General features: G+C 37.5%; 2 protein-coding genes across 3 annotated transcripts; both read right to left on the bottom strand.

The window, feature by feature from the left end:
• Positions 1 to 5,500: 5,500 nt before the first annotated feature.
• On the bottom strand, positions 5,501 to 9,197 carry LOC109242228 (mitochondrial substrate carrier family protein ucpB). Its single transcript, XM_019409084.1, has 8 exons — positions 8,941 to 9,197; positions 8,657 to 8,764; positions 7,822 to 7,883; positions 7,469 to 7,705; positions 7,187 to 7,404; positions 6,459 to 6,591; positions 6,001 to 6,038; positions 5,501 to 5,900 (listed from the first exon to the last, which is right to left on the bottom strand). The coding sequence occupies exons 1-8, from the start codon at positions 8,984 to 8,986 to the stop codon at positions 5,804 to 5,806; spliced, it is 939 nt and encodes a 312-aa protein (XP_019264629.1). The 5' UTR covers positions 8,987 to 9,197; the 3' UTR covers positions 5,501 to 5,803.
• A 9,890-nt stretch (positions 9,198 to 19,087) lies between these two features.
• On the bottom strand, positions 19,088 to 23,757 carry LOC109242227. Of its 2 annotated transcripts, none has more exons than XM_019409083.1 (4): positions 23,628 to 23,757; positions 20,884 to 21,476; positions 20,666 to 20,785; positions 19,088 to 20,561 (listed from the first exon to the last, which is right to left on the bottom strand). In XM_019409083.1, the coding sequence occupies exons 2-4, from the start codon at positions 21,451 to 21,453 to the stop codon at positions 19,647 to 19,649; spliced, it is 1,605 nt and encodes a 534-aa protein (XP_019264628.1). In that variant the 5' UTR covers positions 21,454 to 21,476; positions 23,628 to 23,757; the 3' UTR covers positions 19,088 to 19,646. The 2 variants fall into 2 exon arrangements, with proteins under 2 accessions (XP_019264628.1, XP_019264627.1); XM_019409082.1 differs by having other exon boundaries at positions 20,884 to 21,486; positions 23,628 to 23,756.
• Positions 23,758 to 24,684: the final 927 nt, after the last annotated feature.

The following is a 24,684-nucleotide window of genomic DNA, read 5'->3' as shown; positions in this document are numbered from 1 at the left end:
GGCAACCATTATTCATGCTAACTTAGAGTAACTCAACAGTATCCGAGGCTTCTTTACAATCAACCTCGAATACTAGGGGGCATCACCCTCGGATGTTAACTTTGTCACAATGAAGGTACTTCGTGTCAACAGGGTCTCGATAGGTAAAACTTTATAAGGGCCAAACGGTCAAATGAACTGCGCCCATTTAGATCACTCGAGCCCTAAAGGCAAACATGTACTCATGTATAATCTATTGAGAGAAGCATTTTTCCTTGTCAAATATTTCTCGCCTTAAAGAAATTTTTACTTTACAATTTCATACTTTTGATCTATTGTGGAAACATGCTAAAGGGTCTATCACAACTGAAGTTCAAACAACTTACCCCGTACTCGGGGACCGCCGTCCGAAAAATCGATGAAATCGAACTACTAAAATCTCGAGATTATAAGACCTTAAAAAGGCAACCCTCATTTTTTATAGGCCACGGCCACCCCACTCGGGGACTGACACTTCGACCAAGTTCGAAGTGTAACCGGGAAATAAGCCCAAGAGGCAAATCCCAAGTTAAAGGCTACGGCCAAACCGCCACGGTTCGGAGACATCCGATTTCCGTAATAAAACTGGCCTTCTAAAATCTTCATAAAAATCGGTTAAAAGGGCTACCCTCGGCAAAATTATAAAGGGTTTCCATAACATCAACCCTCGAAAACCCTAAGGGCTAAGGGGTACCATATTGTTCAAACTCTCGAACAGCCTTATTTCATACTAAGGCATAACAAATCTTTATATGATCAACTTTTTTAAGCCGAAAAGGGAAAAAAGCCATTCTTTTGAGGCCATATCGGCCTAATTCAAGAGTTTAAGGGCTGTTCCATTTTTTGAGTTCGAGAAGTCATCCTCACTCAACTAAAACCTAAGGGTCATCCTACTTCTAGTTCAAGTAAATACTCACTCGATTATAAAGACTACACAAGTCCGACTTCGATCAAATTGCCCAAACCTCGTATTTATCAAAGCTTCAAGACATGGATGAAATAGAATTTGCGCGAGGTAGAAATTGAAATAAAGAAAAGTCACAGAGAAGAGATATCTTTTATATATATGAAAATATTTACAAGGACCGATCAGGATCCTACACAAAAATTCAAAAAAGAAAAATCCTAAGTGCCTAGTTTTCCTCGGGAGCTACATCTTCACCATCGGGACCTCCTCCGCTCTCGGATCCACTCCCGCTCTTGGAATCATCATCATCAGAAGAGAGCAACATTTTGGGTTCGGCGTCAAGCTCTTTCGCATTCTCTATCTCGATAGCAAGGTTAAAACCACGAGCATGAATCTCCTCAAGAGTCTCTCTTCGACACTAGCACTTGACATGCTCGGCAACCCAGTATGCTCGAGTCTGAGCAGCATAAACAACCTCTTTTGCTTGAGCTTGAGCAGCCTCGGCGTCAGATCGATAGACAGCCACGATCGCCTTAGTGTCGGCCTTAGCCGTCTCTACCGCAGATTTTGCTACTGCAAGCTTCGTGTCCAACCGAGCCTGTAGCTCCTCAATTTTCTTGGCGAGTTCCAAGTTCTTCTCTTTCATGCCTTGAAGTTGGCTTTCGGTTGAGGATAACTGAGCTAGAGAAGCCTCTTTCTCTGTGGCAAGGCGATCTATCTTTTGCTTCCACACTACAGTCTCCGCCTGCACCTCATCCACCTCTCCTCGGAGTTGCACGATCGTGCCAATTGAACCTTCTCGAACTGTTTCTTTTTAAGAACCAAAAATATTTGTGCCAAAATAACAGATGCCAAGAAGAACAAAAGTCCTTGGACACGTAATGGATCTTGAAGTACTATTTTTGCATCTCCCTGACCAAATCCGCCTACATTAGGATTACTCGTTAATGGTTGATCAAATTTGATAGATTCGCCCTCGGAAACAAGAAGTTCTGTTCGTTTCATGCAGCCGCTGGACCTATAAGATCGAATCATTAGCCATCACCCCCAAACCGAGGCCATAAGAGTATAAGACTTTATTTACCTGCTCGGTCAGTTCTCTTTGCTCTCTCTGGGCCATGGCCATCTCAGCTCGGAGGCCTTTGATCTCTTTTTCCCTTTGCTCGCCGAGAAGCCTGAGAGCATTTTTCTCCTCGGTAAGCCCTTAAATTTTAGCCTCGTATCGGCTCAACTCTCTTTGAGACTTAAAGAAAGCCCCGTGATGAAGTACTGAGGCCTACACAAATAGAAGGGAAAAAGTTAGGCAAGGAGACAAAAACACAAGTATGAAGATCGGCATTAACACAGAAAGTTAAGGCCATCAGAGCTTGATCTTCCTTGGTGACCAGACCTGAAGGTAACTGGCCACCCCTACGGGGGCGGCAAAAACTCGTGCATCCTTCGGGACCGTAATAATGATAGTCCATTTGTACTCGGGATCAACACTAGGGGCTGGAAATTGGCTGGTCAATCTGAAACTCGAGGAAGATTCGCCCAAGCTCGTCCTCGGCACGTTCATTCAAGCCAGCGACATCGTCGACCCCGGCAAAACAATCTTGGAAAAGGTCCTCCCCTCCGACGGCACGTTCTACCTGAGGGGCCTTCATGGCCTGAGCCTCCCGAACTTCCCCTTCCGGGAATGAAGGAAGAAGCGGGGAGTCTCCAATTTCTATTGCCCCAAGTGAATCACTTGGGGCGTTTTCTTCATTTCGAAGGGCCTCGGAGCCAGCCCCTTCGGACATACCTGCCGACTGCTCATTCCGGTGGGAGGCATATTCAGTCTCCAACAACTCGGGGACTTTGCTCGGGACTTCTTCCAAGACCCCCTCAGTTCGAGGCTGAATCTCTCCAACCCTCACCAACTCAGAGGCCTTTGGGGCCTCGGTGTTCCTCTTCGTTTGGGCCATCAGCTCGGAGTCGTCATCTTCATTTTCCTCCTCTTCCTCTCTTGGTCGCTGAACTACCTCCGCGGGCAGGACGACGATGTCTTTCTTCGACTTACAAGCCTTACTCTTCTTGGGCTTTGGAGTCTCGGAGGTCAAGAGGCTTTTTCTCTTTTATCCTTCGTCGGCTTCAGGACCGGGGGTGAAACCTCCTCCTCCCTTGACGGGGGCCTCATGACAACATCTTTTCGAGGTCTGTATGAAAGGAAATCAAGTGAGTATGAAAAGAAACATTTTAGTGAAAATCATCAAATATGTGAAAAAGGGACTTACCGTGATTTTTGGCCTCCCATCGGCCTCTTGCTGAATCGCGCCATGAGAGCTCAGCGTACAAGGATGTCCAAGCCAGGGCCCGAACCCAGCGCTCGAGGTTAGGAATTGCACCGGGCATCCAAGAGACCTCTACATCATAGAAAATGATGTCAATGAGGAGAAGCAAAGAAAACAAAACAATAAATGGAAGCTAAAGGCAGGATTGTACTTACGCTTCATATTCCACTTCTTAGGAAATGGCATCTTCTCGGCCGTGATTAGGTCGGGAGTCTTCACTCGAACGAACCTTCCCATCCACCCCCGATCCTTGTGCTCATCTATGCTTGAGAACAACACCTTGGTGGCCTGGCACTGAAGTTTTATTAACCCGCCTCGAAAGAGACGGGGGCTGTACAAACTAATGAGGTGGTCGAGGGTGAAAGGCATCCCTTCGACTTTGCTCGCGAAGAATCGGAGCAGAATGAAAATCCGCCAAAAAGAGGGATGAATCTGACCTAGGGTTATTTGATATTGACGGCAAAAATCGATGATGACGGGATCGACAGGGCCTAGCGTGAAAGGGTAAGTGTAAACACTTAGAAACCCTTCCACATGGGTAGTGATGTCTTCTTCGGGGGCCGGAATCACTACCTCTTTATCTTGCCAATGGCAGTCTTTCTTTACCTGCTTGAGGTCACTCTCAGTTATCGAGCACATATATCTCGACATTGGTTCGCACCGACCAGGAACTGACGAAGTTTTCTCGACTTTGAAGTCGGAATCAAGGACACCACCCAGGAACACACTCCTCAGGGCGCGGCTCCACTGATGTTTTATCGCCGGCCAGCCGCGATGAAGAGGCGTTTTCCTTTTGAGGAACAATTTTTGATGTTTTTGCCATTTTTGTGTAAGTTTAAAGAAAGAAGAAAAGAATAAGGCTTGGTGTTTTTAGGGAAGGTTGATAAAGAAACCCAGAGATTATGCAGAACGGAAAAGCTTAAAAGATGTAAAAAGCTTTGAAGATTAGATCAAAGATCAAGAGTAAAGTTTGGGCAAAGAGAAGGAAAGTACATTTATAGGATGAAGATGACGGTTCAGAAACAATAATGGCCGACAACAACTAACAGGCATTTAATGCCTCGATATATGAACCGACGGGACGTTTCAGTCACTTCCGTCGCTTACGTCACGAGGATGACATCATGACAAGTCGAGGTAAAAAATCGAAGGTTCAATTCGTTTCTTCTCATTACATTCCAAGAAATGAGGGGACTATCTGTATACAGTTAAAACCGGGCCTACCCGATTTTACTATTTGGTCGAAGCCAGGGAGTTGCATCGAAGGTCGGCCCTGCAATGGATCAGACAGGAGAACGAGCACAAGGTACCGAGTTCGAGAATCGAGGTGCCTGTCGAGATCGAGGCCAGTAGCAATTGAGACCAAATAGGGCAGACGTCGAGCAAAGCGCAATAACAGAAAGGCGAGATATTCGTGACTGGTCGAAGATCATGGCAGAAATCTCGGAACAGATTATTTAGGCTAATCATGGGATTTACTTCCGTAATTAGAATTGTACCATAGATAGGATTCCTCTACTATATAAAGAAGGCTCTAATCTTTTTGTGAGCACTTTACGTTCACGCATATCAAAGCATACAATACTTTCTGGCCAACTTATATTCTTGTTCATCTCCTTGTTATATTTCTAATTGTTCTTGCACCGATCAATTCGAGGGTATTCAAGCTCGATGGTTGAATCCCGTTCAAACACCGGTTTGCTTTATATTATTGTTAATTTCTATTACTAATCTTCATATTCGTCAATTGATATTAGGTGAAATCACGTGTCCTTAAAAGTTAAAACCACATTATAAGTTTAATTGTTATCCAATTTTTAGGGTAAACAGTTATAACAATCCTACATCATTTATTAGTTGAGTTAGTAATACCATGACAACGTACGCCACGTGCTTGAAAGTCAAATTCATGTTGTTTTAATGTGATTTGAGACAGACTTCTTAGTCTTAACACCTTAACCTTCATCACTAAACCAATACTCCACTTTTTGTTCCACATTGACGATATTGGCGTTTGTCATTAGCAACTTACGTAATTGTATAATCAGTGATATGAATTCTCTGTCTTCATTCCGCTCTATCAAGATCCAATTTGTTCTAGATAATTAAAGAATTTATGATAGTCAGACTATTTTATGCAGATCGTTAACGTACAACGATTCTCTTTATTTGAATTATGAATTAGAAAGCGATTATACTTTGCAAAACTCACGTTGGCATAGCTAAACATACTTAAAACAAACTAAATTGACAGCTTGGTAAATTGAGAAGGACAAGTTGAATTAGAAAATGCAAAGTCTGGAATTGTAGATAAGCCTGATGACAATTCACACTTGTATTGTAACATTTATAAGTTGATACAACATGACCCTATGACCGAGAAGTGGAAGGAAAAACGTTTTAATCCTTCTACCTCAAAAGAATGGATGGTACATCAACCACAAGTGTTTGGAACCTACAGAATATTGGAACCAAAATAAATAAAGGTTCTACATATTCAATATCTATGATTTCCTTTCTTGTATCTGATTTTGGAGAAGTGGAGTGTAAATGAATTGGCCTAATATCAAATAGCCTTTAGTCCAGCCAGCCCCCGTAGCTTCTCACAGAGTACAAAAGTAATCATGGTTTGTGGAGCCAATCTTGCAAATATTGTAAGGCCTCTGAAAATTTTCCAAATTTAAAGTAGTGAATTAACCAGTAACTTTGTAAAGTTACAGGAACTATATTACTAACAGCTAAGTCAGGCATGTTTGAACTTACCCTTTGTAAAGACCAGAAGGACCTTCAGCGCGAAGTACCTGGAATCACAAGGTTCATGAAAAATAAGTTCAATATAATCTGAGTTTTTTAAGAGTATAATCACAAGCATTGCCAAAATCTTCCCAAATGTTTTTCCTTACCCCTACTGCTCTAGATATCCTATCCTACGTCCGCACAACCCCTAGATATGGCTTTGCGGTAGCTCATTCCGGATCAGATATTTTCCCATTCAGTTCTTCCCCTCTTTACTAAGTTTTTGTTATGATTTTGACTGAAAGATGGATGAAAGTCGAATATAATTTTATCCCGAATGCAAAACAAAACGCCTAGTGAAGAAGACTTGACTATGTCAACAAGTACGCTCTATTAAAGTAAAAAATAATGAAATAGCTTGCTGAACACAATTGTAGATAAATAACCATAGAAAAGGGTGGAATGAGAGGTTGCGATGTAACAACCTGATATGCACAGTGCAATCCATTTCTATACATTCCGGCACAACTTGATTCTCTCTGCAACATAAGACGGGTTTTAACCATGTCCATTGGTGCTGTCATAAGCGTGCTTACCGTCCCCGCAATTGTACTTGAGCTTCATAATATGCAGAAGAAGAGTTAGCATATAATGGACTGAAAAATGATGAAAAGTAGAAATATTTATTCTCCCAAAACATAAAATGAAGATGAAAACATTCTTGAAACACCAGCTACGACAGATGGTGTAGGAATTAATCTCCGCAAATTACGCTTATACATGCAGAAGCCTATGACAGGAAGAGACTAAAAACTTTCTGGGAATAGAAGGGCTATCAAAACATAGTCGCTTTTAGATTCAGTGCATCCCAACAACACTCCAACACTTGGACAAGTTACCCGTGTTCGTTGTGTAATAATCTAGATATGCATGCTAACAGAATCCTTTAGATAATTTTACGAATCAGTTACTGGCACAATGAAAGATATGGAAGATAAAAATATACTATATGCAGGCCCACTCCTGGATGTTCTATTTCATGCTAATTATATTCAGAGTCTAACATAAAACCATCATTTTCGCCAAAGTGCTCAGTAGCCTTGCATCTAGAAAAGAAGGTGCATGCATTGCTTCAACTCAATCATAAACACTCATTTTCTCTAACAATACGAGCATATTTGAATATTTTTACAGTGATGGAAAGTGTGCCTACATGAGATGAAGATGAAATCCTTCCTCCAGGTGAGTATACTTTATAAGCGCCTGTTTGGATTCATCATAAGTCGCCAACTGAGACGCAGTCAAAGTGGCAGCTCTGGCCATAGCAGGCCCAACCCCCTTCCAAAGAGCTCTTACTCCCTCTTCCGAAGCAATTCTCCTCATTTCATGGATTGGTCCTAAGCTCGATCTTGTGTTCATTTGCAGCCGCACCTGGAAACAAGCATAACAAATGAGGACCGTTCAGCGGAATCATAAGATCTTCATAAGAGAATACCTTCAAGACTTCGACAGGATTGGTCAGTGCTGTGGCTATGGCCCCTGAGAATGCTCCAGATGCAATCTTCACCAAGATATTGGTGGACCCAAAAGCCAATTCACAGAGATATTTAGATGGTTCATATAAGCCTAAACGGAGGCCACCATAAAGAACTGACCTCGTCAATGCAGGTGCCAATCCTAGATACAAGGATTTCAGCCCTTCACTTTCGACTACTTGAAGAGAAAGCCTCCCCTATCACCAATCAAATAGGACATATAATCACATAAGCAGCAGCTAATGACCCTTATATATCGTTCTAAGCAATAAAAAGGGATACAAAACCAAAAAGTAGAAGCTTCATCTCATACCATTCCGACCAAAGGACCTCTCTGACCAACAAGTTGCATCTGCAGTCTAACTTTTATAACATCTGCACATAATAAGCAAAAGATCATGTTCTCTAAAAGACAACTACAACTAGGTTGGAGGGAGCGGAAATTAGGTTATCCATCCATTCCTTCCATATCATTGGGCTGTTTTTGATCTTCCAGTTAAAATTATAAAACGGCTCAAGTACATGGAAGAGTAACAAGATAGCGCGAGACATTCATGTACTTAATTTTCCATAGTTGAATGCTTTATCTCATTTCATGCTCTTGAGTAGTATAGTACAATAGTGATTATATATGAACTCAGAAGTTTTAGATAGTTATATGAGAAAATAAACAGTGTTTGGAACTAATTTGTTCTTTTTAAAAGGAAAGGTAATTTAGCATGACTGACAACACACCCCATTAAAACGTAGGACGAGCAACTTAATATCCCCAAATCTATTTTGAAACTTTGCAACTCAAAAGTCACATCATCAAACGGATTAGTATTTCTTCGTATAAAACACAAGAGTGACATGATCCATCTTTTCTGATTATAATGAAGGATTATACTTTCCACCCTGACCTTTAACTAAATTGTCCAAGCAAAAACAAAGTAATAGCTAATTCTTAGTCTCATTTTTTCATCATCATAGAAGAATACTTAGCTACATTTTCAAATAAAAGTTTCCTCCTTTAAGCCAGCCCTTTACATCTTAAGCTCAAAGCAACAAAATTTGACTTCAAAATTCAATAGAGTGGTAACTGGTATGTGGTAGAATCAATAAATAAGCATTAAAAAAAGATACTATTAATTAAGTGAAGAAAAAACCTAAAGGATGAGTGATGCCAGTAGCAGCAGCAACAGACATTCCACTGGTACCAAAATGAGACACAACATCAGAGATTGGAACACCCAATTTTCGTCTCTCCATTGATCCTAGTAAAAGATTAGGAAAAAAAAAATCAAAATACATCAAGAGAAAAGAATTAACTTTCTCCCATAACGAGGTACAATAAACTATGCTGGGTTCTGGAAAAAAAAAAATCAAAATTCGATGGATAAATCAACATATTAAATTGGCATATAGAAGAAATGCGGGTTCAATCAAGAACCTGAAGAGAGAATTTTTCCGGTTGCCGGCGTTGAGTCGCCGGACATTCTTGAATTTTTCCCGAAATGAGTCTGCTGCGTTTTTTATTTTTTTTCCCCCTTCTAAATGATTGAATTGAACCGTGAAAGAGCGCTTATTACAGATTATAACTGAATCTGTTAACGGTGCGCTTTCCAAGAAAGCTCTGTGCCTTGTTGGTTGGTATCCTTTGGCCTGCCTCATGCCTATTTAGACCTTATTTTCCATTATTTAATTCCCTCCATAAATCTGGGTCAAAAAGAGGAAAGGAAAATATTCTCTCAAAAATAAATAGCCCCAATTTTCAGCCTGATAATATAATATCTAGTTAGTATAAAATAGAGGTTCATGCAATAGTCAACATTATAAAGGCTATTATCACGTGGTCAAATATTTTGCCCCTGCTGTTAACAAAGAAAGACTGACTTGTTGATGTAAATGCTGGGCCGTCAAATAATCAAATTTAGTTTAAATTAAGTTGCACAATATGATGGCAATGCACTTCTATATTTCTTTCAGAATGAATAATAGGGGTTTTACTGCGAAAAGCTTGATGTGTTGAAATAGATCATGGATATATTTAGGGGTCTTTTGGTTCAAGTACAAGTTATGAGAGTATTAATTATGTAGAGATTGTATAATCAAAGATCAATAATGTAGGAATTGTTATAAATAGAATTTTATTTATGGTAAATGTCCATATTTAGGAGATTCTAGGGTTTATTACTTGGTGGCTAAGTCAACCTCTCCCTATAAATAGAGGGTTCTATTCCATTGTAATTCATTCCAAATCAATAAGAATTCTCTCTCTCTACTTTTCTCTGCAATATTCTTCTTCTTCTTTTATTGTTCATAACACGTTATCAGCACGAGACTCTACCGTCTCAAGAAGATTAAGAAACATGTTTCATGTTTTCAATATCCAGTTGCGCCTATGCTGAAAGGTTATGTATGTAAGTCAGTAGTGTTCGTTGTCTTCACTTACCTCTTAGAGAAGAATTAGCAAACAATTGATCAAGACTTAGAAGACTTTTCAACTGTGAATCAAGATTAGAAAACGTGCAACAGTCTTTATTCAATGGATCAAACAAATGTCGATATCTCTCCAAGTAAACTTGGATCAAAGTTCAATTGTAAAAATATTTGTTTAATTGATTCATGTACGACACATACAATATTCAAAGAGAAGAAATATTTCTCTCATTTAAGTATGTGTAAGGCAGATGTTACTACAATTTCTGGTAGTAGTAATTTAATTGAAGGCTCTGGAAGAGCTACTATAACTCTGTCTAAGGGAACAATACTTATCATAGAGAATGCAATGTTCTCCTCCAAGTCCAAGAGGAACTTGTTGAGTTTTAAAGATATCCGTCGAAATGGATATCATATTGAGACAATAGATGAGAATAATCTTGAATATCTCATCATTACCAAAAATGTCTCTGGCCAGAAAAGGGCTATTGAGAAGTTCCCATCTTTGTCTTGTGGCCTGTATTGGACAAGAATTAGTGCAATTGAGGCACATTCTATTGTAAACCAAAAGGTTACCAATTTCAATACTTTTGTACTTTGGCATGATCGATTGGGACACCCCGGATCAATTATGATGAGACGAATTATAGAAAACTCAAATGGGCATCCATTAAAGAATTTAAAGATTTTTTTAAATGATGAATTTTCTTGCACTTCTTGTTATCAAGGCAAGTAATTATTAGACCATTACCAACAAAGGTTGGAATTGAGTCCCCTGCGTTTTTGGAGCGTATACAAGGGGACATTTGTGGACCTATTCACCCACCTAGTGGGTCGTTTAGATATTTTATGGTCTTAATAGACGCATCTTCTAGATGGTCCCATGTGTGCCTATTGTCATCTCGCAACCTCGCGTTTGCAAAATTAATGGCACAAATAATTCGATTACGGGCACAATTTCCCGATAATCCAGTTAAGTCTATTAGACTCGATAATGCTGCTGAGTTTTCATCCCAAGCATTTAATGATTATTGCTTATCAATTGGGATAAAAGTGGAACATCCTGTAGCTCATGTTCACACTCAAAATGGCCTTGCGGAGTCTTTAATTAAACATCTGCAATTGATAGAAAGACCGTTACTCATGAAAACGAGGTTATCCACTTCTGTTTGGGGTCACGCCATTTTGCATGCAGCAATGCTAGTTCGTCTCAGGCCGACAAATTATCATAAATATTCCCCGTTGCAATTAGTTTTGGGTCATGAACCTAATATATCCCATTTAAGAATTTTTGGATGCGCGGTATATGTGCCTGTAGCACCACCATATCGCACCAAAATGGGTCCACAAAGAAGGTTAGGAATATGTGTTGGTTTTGAATCGCCCTCCATTATTCGCTACCTCAAAACATTGACGGGAAATTTGTTTACTGCACGATTTGCAGACTATCGATTCGATGAGACACTCTTCCCAAAATTAGGGGGAGAAGTTGGTGAAACCAAACGGGAAATTTTGTGAAAAAATCCATCATTATCTCATCTTGATCCACGTGCCTCTATTTGTGAAAAAGAGGTGCAAAAGATTATTCATTTGCAGAGAATAGCAAATCAAATGCCAGATGCATTTACGGATATGAAAAGGATAACAAAATCACATATCCCTGCGGAGAATGTTCCAATCCGTATTGATGTCCCTATTGGACAATCTTCTAGTGTCATAGCTAATGAGTCAAAAGCACGCCTTAAACGTGGCAGACCATTAGGTTCCAAAGATCGAAATCCTAGAAAAAGAAAAATAAATGATCAAAATGACACTACGAAAGAATCTCATGAAGAAATCCACAATTTAATAAATTTTGAGATTCATGAGGAATCCACTGAGACCGAGACTCAAGAAAATAAGGAACTATCAATAAATCCAATCGATATTGAGACAAATTTGAATCGAGTGGATATAGTGGTGGATTATGTCTTTGCATATAATGTTGCATCTAGCATTATGCAAGAAAGTGAGGATCTTGAACCTCAATCTGTTGGAGAATGTCGACAAAGACTTGATTGGCCAAAATGGCAAGAAGCAATCCAATCAGAGTTGAACTCACTTGCGAAACGTGAAGTTTTTGGGCCTGTAGTCCAAACACCTAATGGTGTTAAGCCTGTTGGCTATAAATGGGTCTTTGTACGCAAGAGAAATGAGAAAAACGAGGTACAAAGATTTAAGGCACGCCTTGTTGCACAAGGATTTTCACAAAGGCTTGGTGTCGATTATGAAGAGACATATTCACCCGTTATGGATGCTATAACGTTCCGTTATCTCATTAGTTTTGCTGTCCATGAAAAGCTTGACATGCATTTAATGGATGTGGTTACCGCCTACCTTTATGGCTCACTTGATAATGAGATATACATGAAAATTCCCGATGGATTTAAAATGCCAAACGCACATAATTCAAAGTCCCGGGAAATGTTTTTAATCAAATTGCAAAGATCTTTGTATGGTCTAAAACAATCAGGACGAATGTGGTATAATCGTCTTAGTGAGTATTTATTAAAGGAAGGCTATATAAATGATGCCATTTGCCCATGTGTTTTTATAAAGAAAACAACATCAGAATTTGTTGCACTTGCCGTATATGTTGATGACATAAACCTTATTGGAACTCCTATAGAACTCCAAAAGGCAATTGATTATTTAAAGAAGGAATTCGAGATGAAAGATCTCGGAAAGAAAAAATTATGTCTTGGTTTGCAAATTGAGCATTTGGCAAACGGAATTTTTGTTCATCAATCTACCTACATAGAAAAGGTATTGAAACGGTTTTACATGGATGGAGCACATCCATTAAGTACTCCGATAGTTGTTCGATCACTTGATGTGAATAAGGATCCATTCCGAACTCAAGAAGAGAATGAGGAGCTACTTGGTCCTTCAGTTAATGTCTTAGCAAGATATAGCTCTGCTCCCACAAGGAGACATTGGAATGGAATCAAACACATATTGCGGTATCTAAAAGGGACTACCGATATGGGCTTATTTTATGGCAACAATTGCAGTCCCGATCTTGTTGGTTATGCTGATGCTGGGTATTTATCTGACCCACACAAGGCTCGGTCTCAAACAGGTTATGTATTTACCTGTGGAGGCACTGCCATATCTTGGCGATCGACTAAGCAATCAATTGTGGCTACTTCATCTAATCATACTGAGATAATTGCTATTCATGAAGCAAGTCGAGAATGTGTGTGGTTGAGGTCTATAATACATCTTATTCGAGACAAATGTGGTATGAAATGTGACAAACTACCCACAATTTTGTATGAAGATAATGCAGCATGCATAGCTCAATTGAAGGGAGGATTCATAAAAGGAGATAGGACAAAGCACATTTCACCAAAGTTATTTTTCACACATGATCTTCAAAAGAATGGTGATATTAATGTGCAACAGATTCGTTCAAGTGATAATATGGTTGATTTGTTCACAAAATCTCTACCAACGTCAACCTTCAAGAAGCTAGTGTACAAGATCGGGATGCGAAGGCTCAAGGATGTGAATTGATGCTCTCATCGGGGGGAGTTAATACGCGTTGCACTCTTTTTCCCTTACAAGGTTTTGTCCCACTGGGTTTTCCTTGCAAGGTTTTTAACGAGGCAACCAATAGGCGCATTTCTAAACATGTGTACTCTTTTTCCTTTTCTAGAATTTTTTCCCATTGGGTTTTCTTTTAGTTAAGGTTTTAACGAGGCACATTATCTGTTGAATAGACATTCAGGGAGAGTGTTATAAATAGAATTCTATTTATGGTGAATGTCCATATTTAGAGAGATTCTAGGGTTTATTACTTGGTGGCTAAGTCAACCTCTCCCTATAAATAGAGGGTTCTATTCCATTGTAATTCATCCCAAATCAATAAGAATTCTCTCTCTCTACTTTTCTCTGCAATATTCTTCTTCTTCTTTTATTGTTCATAACAGGAATTGTAATATAGAGCTGGGATTAGTAATGCACGGATAATTTGTTATTGGATGTTTGATTTGTTGTATTAAGAAATTAGTTTTGAAGATCATGAGGATGTTTATGTTTAGTTAGTTTAATCCATGTATTGCTAATATTGTATTCTTACTCTACATTATATCCCATATAAAATAATGCATAGATACCTAAATAACTTATGCAGTGTTATGAAATACTTGATTATGGTGGATGTCCATAACTCCTAAGGGAGTAACACCCACTATTCTTCTCCATTAACCTCCCACTACTTCTTACCATTATGGATGTAACTCCCACACCTCCATGATCTTCCCACATGTTCTCAATAGTTAATACCATGTTTATGGCATCCCTTTGTATTACCTATATCATCCTATAAATAGAGGGTTTGAGCATCACATTGTATACACTTGAATACATGTAAGAAATAAGAATCTCTTCTCTCTTGCTCCCTACATTCTTGTCTATTTCGTGTTTTATATTATTACTTTGAGCTACATTATGTAACACGTTATCAGCACGAAGCTTTAATCAACCTAGAAGATATGAATGGTTGACAACCTTGAACCAATGGAAATATGGGCATTATTACGTATGCCATATTAATGTTTAGTTTGCCTCTATTGTCTAGGGAGTATTATTTTTCAAATTATACCATAAATTGTGTATTTAGCTTATGTTAAAATTTATGATTTGTAGTTGCTTTGTTTAGGAAAAACTAAGCTTTGATTTTAAGTTTTCATGCTCGTATGGCTGTATATGTCCACTAACTTTGTTCCTAGTTCTAAAATTGATCTTATACAATTATAACATCATGCTATCATTGATTTTCCATGATATTAAAAGATTTTTGTGAAACATTAAAAAGCATTCTGGTCATGTTATGTATTAACAAGGACTTTTAAGATCGATGGCCTAATCTAATTAGATGCAATATTTTTATGCTGATAATTGACAAGGTGATATCATTATGTCTTACTAGCCTATTTTGACATCATCTGTATTAAAACAGAATATGCTAGCAATAGTTATTACTTAAGATTATTTGTTATTTTTAAGTTAAGTACATTTAGTTATGTGTTTCAATTCTTGTGTGTATTTTATTTAATCATCATGCATTAGTTTGCAGTAATACATCACATAGTAATAACGCTACATGGTGACTCTCTTATTGACACGTTTATATGTATGATGCTAGTACACGAGTTTGTACTCTATCATATTTTTATTGATAAAAGTTCTTATCATTTCTATTTTGCTTATTTTTATGATAGATTTTACTCTGTGGCTACATAAAATTATATTCCATTCCTGATGTGAATCAGACCATTTGTGATAAACATTATATAAGGATAAGACGGTGGATTCAAGTCCCAACGCACCATGAGAGTAAGACATCGGGTTTTGAATCCTGATGATCCATGATTGTAAAAGTTGGGTTCGAGTCCCAACTCGTTATGGCCTAACATGTCTTTATATGGGTAAGGCATTGGGTTTGAGTCCCAATGCACCATATTGATAATATAATGATGACTAAAGAAAATAATATATTTTTCATGAAAAGGCATGAAGCTTGTCCCACTTGATTTGCTCCATTCTTGAAGTGAATGTGATAGCTGTGCATAATAAGTCTAAATAAAGACAAGTGGTTGACTAATGAACGTGGGTGTGCCAAAAGATCAAATAATAACAGTCATCATTATGGTAATTATAAAAAGGAGAACAATAAGGGTTCTCAAAATAATCCTTCAAAGATGAAGGAAATGTGTATCAATTTGGTGTGTAAATATAAGGCACGTTCAGACGATTATAGTCCAATTTTTGAAAGAATGTGACTTGTGATAAGCATTGTAAATGCAGAGTCATTCCTGAAGTGAGTGTGAAAATATATATGTGATACAAATTATGCACAAGAATGTATTTATGCATGGTTGAATAAATACTACAACTCACCTCTAAGGAAGGTTTGAGAGAATAAAGATAATGAATATGTCATTGGTCGCGTACATGTGGTACGGCAAAAAAATATTGTGACATGCCTTATAAAAGGTTATTAAAGGCAAAAGTAAAGCAAGAAATGATTTTGCTTTTGATGATTTTGACCATGACAATTATTATGATATGATTTTCTCCGTGAAGGAGACATTCACCATATGGATGATGTGACAAAAGATCTTGTAGTACAAAATCAATTAAGAGCTCCGGAAGAGCTAATTTGTTACTACCCGGATGAATAAAATTGTTCATGACATTGATATTGTAGTAAGTCTCAAAAGAAACTTTTTGAGTTTCAAATGTATTAGCCAAAGTGGTTGGCATATTGAGACTATAAATGAAAGGAAGATTGATTATCTTCATATTACTATAACATACCGGGTAAATATGAAAGGTTACCCGGCTTTTCTTCTATTTGTACTACAGATGTATAAGCATGATATGAAATCACATGCCATAGTAAATTAAATGTTTACTGAAATAAATATTTGTTGGCATGACCGGTTGGCCATCGTGGTTTATTGATGCGAAAATTAATTGAGAATTCACATTGGCATATATTAAAGAAATAGAAGATTCTTTAAGAATTCTCTTGTGATGTTTTTTTTCTCATGATATACCAGTTAAGGTTGGGATTGAATCCCTTGATATCTGGAACGAATAAAAGGTGATATACATGTATGGGCCCAATCACCTGCCATGTGGACCGTTCACTATTATATGATTTTAATAGATGCATCTATTGTATGATCACATGTGCGTTTGTTATCAACTTGCACTTTGGTTTTTGCAAGGTTGTTTGCTCAAATTATTAGAGCACAATTCCAAAATATATATTATGATAATTTATCTTGATAATGCTGGTTTAAATCCAAGTTGGTTTAGCAGAAATTGTATGCCTCCAATTATAGCTAAACTATTGGTTATGAGAACAAAACTCCCAAATAAAAATTTGGTATGAGGTGTATTATTTAATATACAACAGCACTTGTACGCATCTAGCCAACAAGTTATGATAAATTCTCCCTATCACAATTGGTTCACGGTCAGGAACCAAATATTACCATCTAGAAATATGGATGTGCTATATGATTTAATTGTGCTGCCACAATGCACAAAGATGGGTTCCCAAAAAAGGTTGGAAAATGTGTTGGTGATCCCGACATTAGGGGGAGAAAATGGGCAGCTGAAAAAGTGATACGTGAAATGAATTATTATGAATACATCTAGATCCTCGTACAAGAAAATGTGAACTTGAAGTTCAAGTGATAATTCATTTCTAAAATATTTCCAGGCACATTGCTGACCCAAAGCTTAATGTCATATTCCAGCTGCTAATGCTCCAAATAGAATAACGTCCATGATGGATAGAGTTTATGGCACGCATGAAGCGTAATAGACAAATCGGTTCCAAAGATAAAACTCCTTGAAGAAGGAGGGAGCAAATGTTCAAGATGGTCATAATAAGGAGGCAAGTGCTTTATAAGAGCACCATGACATAACATTTTATAAGACCTCATGGGAGAGGCTCAGGTACCTGAAAATAATGAGATCTTGATAAGTTATGTCTTTATTGTGCAATGATGGAACCGATGTAAAATGATCGTCGACGATGTTGTTAATATAATGTAGCGCTCAATATTATTAATATCGACGAGGATCTTGAGCTCAAATCTGTCATGGAATTTAGACAGATAAATGATTGGCCAAATGAAAAATGTGCAATGAAATTGACTTCACCTGAAAAATGTGAAGTTGGACGGATAGTCCCCACACCTGAAAGTGAAATGAAAAATCAAGTCGATAGACATAAAGACGACTTGTGGCACAAATTTTTTGTAAATATCCTGGTATTAGGAGACATGTTCTCCTGTGGGGAATGGAGTCATTTTAGATTTTGGTCTGACAATACATTTGATATGCATATAATGAAAATCGTTGAATGATTTAAATTGTTCTGAAGCACATTAAGGTTCCCAAGAAAATTATTAAATAAATCTTCGGCAGATCATTATGTAGATTAGAGCGATCATGCCGTACATGATTTATTTTTGTGTCTAGTTCAATTGTTACACTAATATATCTGGCTAGAACTATGAGTATAACAATATGCTAGCAAGATATAGTTTTATTTCAATGTGGAGATATTGGAATACAATTAGTATTATATTGCAAAAGAAATCCTTGATATAGATTTGTTTATTCTAACAAATATTGTCAAGGTTTTGTTGTTTATGCAAATGCAGGCATTTATTGAAGTCTGTTCTTCAAACAATCTATTTGTATGTGAGGAATTGTCATATTATCATTTCACAATATGTGTGACTTTTCTTTGAAGAGAAGATTCCAATAATAGTGAAGACGCTGATGTTTGCTTATCTCAATTGAAAGAAGAATTATTGAAGGAGACAGAATAAATCATATGTTTCATTAAAGTTCTTTGTCAGACACGATCTTCAACAAAATGATGAAACATATGTTCAAGAAATCCGTTCAAGTGATAATTTGGCGGAATAATTCACCAAGGCATTGTTGATCTCAATATTAGAGAAGTTGTTAGACAAACTTGGAATTCATCGTCTCCGAGAAATAAAGTGATATTTTCATCAGGGGGAGGCAAATATGTGCTGTACTTTTTTTTTCCTTAGCTAAGGTTTTATTCCACTGGGTTTTCCTGGCAAGGATTTTAATGAGACAGCAAGTAATGCGTATTACAAGATATGTGTACTCTTTTTCCTTCACTAGGATTTTTTCCCATAGGGTTTTTCCTAGTAAGGTTTTAACGAGGCACATTATCTTTGGACATCCAAGGGGGAGTGTTATGAAATACTTGATTATGGTGGATGTCCATAACTCCTAAGGGAGTAACACCCACTATTCTTCTCCATTAACCTCCCACTACTTCTTACCATTATGGATGTAACTCCCACACCTCCATGATCTTCCCCCATGTTCTCAATAGTTAATACCATGTTTATGACATCCCTTTGTATTACCTATATCATCCTATAAATAGAGGGTTTGGGCATCACATTGTATACACTTGAATACATATAAGAAATAAGAATCTCTTCTCTCTTGCTCCCTACATTCTTGTCTATTTTCGTGTTTTATATTATTACTTTGAGCTACATTTCGTAACATGCACATATTATTTTATGATGAAAATCAAAATAGTAACCAAACGATGTATAAAACAATGCTGAATTTTACACAATGATCATTCCTCCTAGAGCCATCCAGACAACGACCGTTCTAGCTCAGTTGCATACCCTGAAGCTTAAAAGCAAGAAATAACATCATGCCAGCGACCAATGCCACTATTGCAGTGCAACCCATACCGATGGCACACTGTGAATCTCAAGCATACACGCTATGCTACATCATCCTTAGCATAATGATCCTACATATGAGTAAACATCAGATTGCATGAAGCAAATCAACAGCACCATGTTACTCCTTCATAACACAAACAACAAATTCAAGACAAGTCCCAAAAGGGAAGGTGTCAGCATTATGTTTCTCCACTTGTACAGGAAGAAATACAATCATGTCATCTTTTTAATCCAGAACCCCTCAGAGAAGTCATGTAGCAGCGACCTTGTCTTTGCCATCAGCAGAGCTGAGAAATGAACTTCCTTGTTGATGAACTTGACCTGTATCTCATCAGTTTCATAAGCATAACTTTAACTAAGACACGAAAGATTTGAGGATGCAGATTGCAGCAGTTTAATGACGAGGTGCAGATGGTCCCCCAAAGGAATAGCGAGATGAGACTGAAGTTGAGGAGTATCTAGGCTCATCCCTAAGATGCTGATATTTTAGGCCATAGTCTGGTGGAAGTTGAGGAGCATACGGTGGATATACTCTTTCATTTTCAGTATGAAATCTTCTAGTATCGCCTCTGATGTCAATTGCAGAATAGGGATCCCCTGCAAAAGACTCTCTGCCTGCCGAAGAGTATGACTCTACAGGTGTTACCACCGTCCTTGGCAGAGAGAGATATCGGTTCACAAGAGAGGCAGTACTCTCGTCATAAGGATTATATGTATCCTTTACATGATTTGGTAAACCATGATTGGTAGGTATAGCTGAAATTACTGTAGTACTACTTTCTACAGCAGGAGCAACAGTAACAGGTATTCCACTGCGAGCCTTGAGGCCATAAGTTCGGTACTCCCTTTCGCTTGGAAATAAAGGTTCAGAGTATACAGTTTCTTTCCGTGCTAAAGTTGCATCGCTACTAACACTGGCAGGATTCCTTCGGAGCTGCTCCCTTCCTTGTTCAGAATCATAATGATCCAATTTGCGATCAACTACTGCAGAAGCAGTAGGCTGCAGATGCTTTGCTGATTGAAGACCATAGCTTCTATATTCTTTCTCAGTGAGGAAACGGGGTTGACTCTCAACCTCTCTAGGCATGACATAGTGGCCTGCAAGCTGCTGCCTTTCATGACTATATGATGAAAAATTCTCACCTGCTTTGCTTCTACTGTATTGCATTCCATATACATGCTCCCTAGAAGGTTCCTCCCTAGGCAAAGGTGCTGCCAATGTTGGCCAAATAACTGGCTCAGACACAGAATGTTTGGAAGTTGGATGTAGCCATGGTGCAGGCCTAAACAGTTTTATCAACTGCTCTACCTGCTCAAAGGCGAACACACGGGCCACAAAATTGACATCAAATTTTAGGTAGATAACACTCTTTCTCCAAGTACAACTTGTCAATGAGGGAGGTGTGTTGCTACCTGCTTAGATGTCAATTCAATCTTGAACTTGTGCGTCCTTTCATCATAATTGTCTTTAATTGCTCTCTTGAACAAATTCTCCGGCAGTGGAAGGCAGTCCCTGTCAATCCTGAAGCGAACCTGTTGGATGAGCAATAATCAGTAAATACACCTTAAAGACTGTGGAACAATATGAAATCGTAAGAATTTGCAATTAAAAAATAAAAAGCACAGTTGACCTGGGCTGGAAAATCACCACCAAATGCTGCTGGTTCAAGTTTCATTCCACCAGAAGATGACGCCTCAAAAATACCATACATGAGCTTAAGATCAAAATCAAAGAGAAAAAGCTTGACACCAGGTTTGATTCCCATAATAATGTCTTTCTTCATAGCTGAGACACCCATCACATGATATCTAAAACAATCGTCTTTGGTCTTTGCATTGCACATGAAAATCACTCCACCGATACTCTTTTCAGTTTTTCCATCATTCTTCACATCTACACTCATTTCACTTGTACTTCTCTTTTCTTTGCTTCTACTGCTTATGTACTGGGACTTTCTAGCATCTTTTTTATCAAAATTATTTCCTTGGTTGCCATCTTTTGACGCCTTCTCCTTGTTTCTGGATTGAGATTGTGGAGCGCCCTCAGCTTCTTTCATTTGTGCAGAGTTTAAGTTAGAGGACTTTTTTGCAAGTTTACCTTTAGCCTTTAGTTCCTTGGGGGTTTTATTCTCTCGAGGTACATTTCCAGAACTAGATGCGGCAGGATTATTTCTCTTTTTCTTGTTTTTCTTGGAAGCCATACTCGTCCCTGCTAGTTATTTCCCTAAGAAAAACTATAAACATGAAAGATAAATTCCTGAAAAGAGATTTCATAAAACCAGGTATTTCTGCTAGCTACAAGCTAGAGACTGTTGGGACAGAGTGACAGACATAGTTTGTCATAAAATTCCTATAATAAGAGAATAGGCCTATTATGAAAGACATGCAGACCTACAAGGACCTGAATGCTTCTGAATTTACTGACATAGACGATTCATTTACATTCCACAATCATCACTTCATTAGAATCTATCTGCAACTCTATTTTTTATGATAAATAAAAAGACCCTCATATCATTCAACATAATGCGGCTCTTTAAGTGTTGACAGTTGCAGGATCATGGTCTCTCTTTTTCTCTCTTGTGGTATAAGAGTGGTGTTTGGCCAACTTATGTGTACCTCGACAGTTCTACTAGGTGCCGCATCATCAAATACTACAGGTCAGGCGTAACTCTGTCCATTAAAGATTAGGGAGATGGGATAAAATCAATTGTCATATTAACTTTTTTTTTACCTCTAATCGATATGAACCCTAGTCTCCCATGGTTTTCATAACAACTTCATCAACTACTATGCCACACCATTGGGTGCAAGATCGTGCGGTCTCTGAACTACCTCTAACGAAAATCACCAAGTTTACAAAACTTAACTACCCTACTCCTTCAAAAGGATGAGGAAATAGCCAGTTGTCAACATGCTACCTCATGATACTTTTGTTATTTTCTCTTTTTCCATTCTCCTGACAAGCAGTTTTCAATAAAATGAATATGTGTTAATGAATAAATGTGTATTTTCTTCAATAAAGAAAAAGAGCAACGCTGCATGTATGCAGTTAACTGATTGACTAAACTGCTCATTTCTGCAGTCACTCTCCTAAAGCGACAAGTAACATCTTGTTGGAGGACAAGAATTCGACTTTTATAAAACAGTTTTATGGCAATCCTAGATAATTAGTATCATCTTATAATACAACCTACTTTGTGATGACTATTCCCTTCATTTCATTTTATATGACTGTGTTTGACTGGGCACAAAGATTTAAGAAAAAAAAGGAAGACTTTTTGCACATACCAAAAGTATTCTTAAAACTTGTGTCTTAAGCATTCCATGATATCTAAGAGCATGTCATTGAGGATAAAATAGGGAGTTTAAAGTTAAAGGTTCTTCAAATATAGAAGGTATCATTCTTTTTAGAAACAGACCAAAAAAGGAAAGTGTGTTAAACAAAACGGAATGAGGGAGTAGAAATTATTAGTTATTGCAGAAGTGCAGATTTATCTGATATATCCTATCATTGTTGAAGTCTTTTACGTTGGCAAAAACTTAACGTTCGTCAACACTTCATAAAAAAGAGAATTTTTGTTGCTGAAGAGTCAGACAGAGTTCTAATTCTGTCACATCACGACATAAATATTTCTCCAGTAACCTGATGTGACACTGTGACCAGTCGAGAAGAATCTTTTATTTCATACACATCCAAACTGTTCCATTTCTTTATGTTGCATCCACCTCTACTGAAACATTTCCAACTAATAGGTAAAAAAACTCAAGTCATTATGGGTCAAATACTCGGAAATTATTTTCTAAATAAATGCTTTAGATGATTGGGGGCTTTTTGTAGACAATGACAGATTGTCTGATAATGAGCAAGGAATATCTTGTCTTTCTGCTAAACAGGATGAATGAACACATAACTTTTACCTTATAAAAACAAGGATGAATTGAACATATAATTAATTAGATGTTTTTTATGATCAACTAAGCATCGCAAGTAAATTGCTAACAGTTGTTCAATTTTTGACTAAATGTCTCTACTTTTTGTATAGTTCTCGTATCGGTGTATTTTCCAAACGAATCAAAAGAAAAAAGTGGCCTTGTTTCTTTCTTTCTTTCACCTTTTTTAGGAGAGAAGCTCAGAAAACTAGTTTAAGCATAACTAAATGAGAACTTTGAACCACATAAAATGCAAATTAACTAGTATTCACAAACTATGACAAATTGGAAAAGGAAGCCTCGTTATGCAAAAAGGAGCAGCTACACAAGATATTACAATAAAATATATAACTTAATTTGGATAAAACCGTCTAGAATCATCAGGAAGAGGAATTAGGGTTTATGTGGCGGTCAATTTCACCGGAGAAAGAGGGATACTTACAAGTAAAGTTCACCGGCGAAAGAGTGAGGGTCGCACAATCGACTTGGCAGAGACCAAATTGATGTTAGCCTCTTAGGAGGTGGGTTATTGGACCGAAGTCAGTCCGAATTTGATATCCTTCTGTTTATTGGGCTTCTGATTTGGAATCTAGGTTGGACCAGTCAAATCCTTTCCTTGCCTCGGCACATAGTCTTAAGCAGGGAAAATTAGGTGACACATCAAACATTTAAACCGTATTTACTATTTGTAGCTAGATTTCAGTAAATTTATTATTTATAGCTATATTTAAATTTTATAGTAAATCTATGAATAAGTGACTAATTGTTTTTAACTGAAATAAGAGAGCAACAAGCTCTCCTAGTTGAGTTGGTTAAAGCGCACGCTTAATTAGCAAGGTCTTGAGTTTGACTGTCTACAAGAACATTTTATTTTTCTGTATATTTTTCTGAGTTGGTTGCGCGAACAAATACAATTGATACATGTTATATTCTTTGTATACACCCTTGTATTTCGCCTTGGTTATGGTTGATACATATTGTATTCGTCGCACGAATGAATACAACTGTGCGAAAGAACACAATTGATACACGTTATATTCATTGCGCGATCGAATATAGTTGACACAGGTTGTATTCTTTGCGCGTTTGAATACAAGTGATACAAGTTAGTAACAATTGAATGGTAGCTAGAATAGTAATTAGGCAAACTATAGTTATTAAGCTCTAACCAGTAGTGGTTTATGAATTATTTTACCTCACTCTAATTTTATTTAAAAAAATAAATTGTTATTTAATTTGATCGATTATTTTGTAAAAATAAAATAGTTGTTCTGATGGAAAATAAGTTATTACTTAAGAAATTAGTGGGTCCATCCTTACTCTTATTTTTAAGAAGTACTTTTGATAATTTAATGGGATTATTATTTCGTATATAAGTCAAAAAATTTATTTATATTAAAAATTAATTTAATGATAGTTAATAAATATTGGTTTCAAGGGGAGAACTCATGTAATGATATCGAATTATATATGCGTTTTCAACTACTATATATATATAT

The sequence above is a fragment of the Nicotiana attenuata genome, unplaced genomic scaffold, assembly GCF_001879085.1.
Source record: "Nicotiana attenuata strain UT unplaced genomic scaffold, NIATTr2, whole genome shotgun sequence".
Taxonomy (NCBI): Eukaryota; Viridiplantae; Streptophyta; class Magnoliopsida; order Solanales; family Solanaceae; genus Nicotiana; species Nicotiana attenuata.
This window is presented reverse-complemented; position numbering and strand designations above follow the sequence as displayed.

Bases quoted from the DNA above. Each gene is read 5' to 3' on its own strand.
- LOC109242228 (XM_019409084.1), bottom strand. From the start codon at position 8,986: ATGTCCGGCGACTCAACGCCGGCAACCGGAAAAATTCTCTCTTCAG. The intron at 7,884-8,656 runs GTTTTTTCTTCA...TATTATGTGCAG, and splicing joins TGGCATCACTCATCCTTTAG to ATGTTATAAAAGTTAGACTG. The intron at 6,592-7,186 runs GTAGGCACACTT...CATATTATGAAG, and splicing joins GGATTTCATCTTCATCTCAT to CTCAAGTACAATTGCGGGGA.
- LOC109242227 (XM_019409083.1), bottom strand. From the start codon at position 21,453: ATGGCTTCCAAGAAAAACAAGAAAAAGAGAAATAATCCTGCCGCATCT. The intron at 20,786-20,883 runs GTCAACTGTGCT...CTCATCCAACAG, and splicing joins GTGGTGATTTTCCAGCCCAG to GTTCGCTTCAGGATTGACAG. The intron at 20,562-20,665 runs GTAGCAACACAC...GCCTTTGAGCAG, and splicing joins TTGAATTGACATCTAAGCAG to GTAGAGCAGTTGATAAAACT.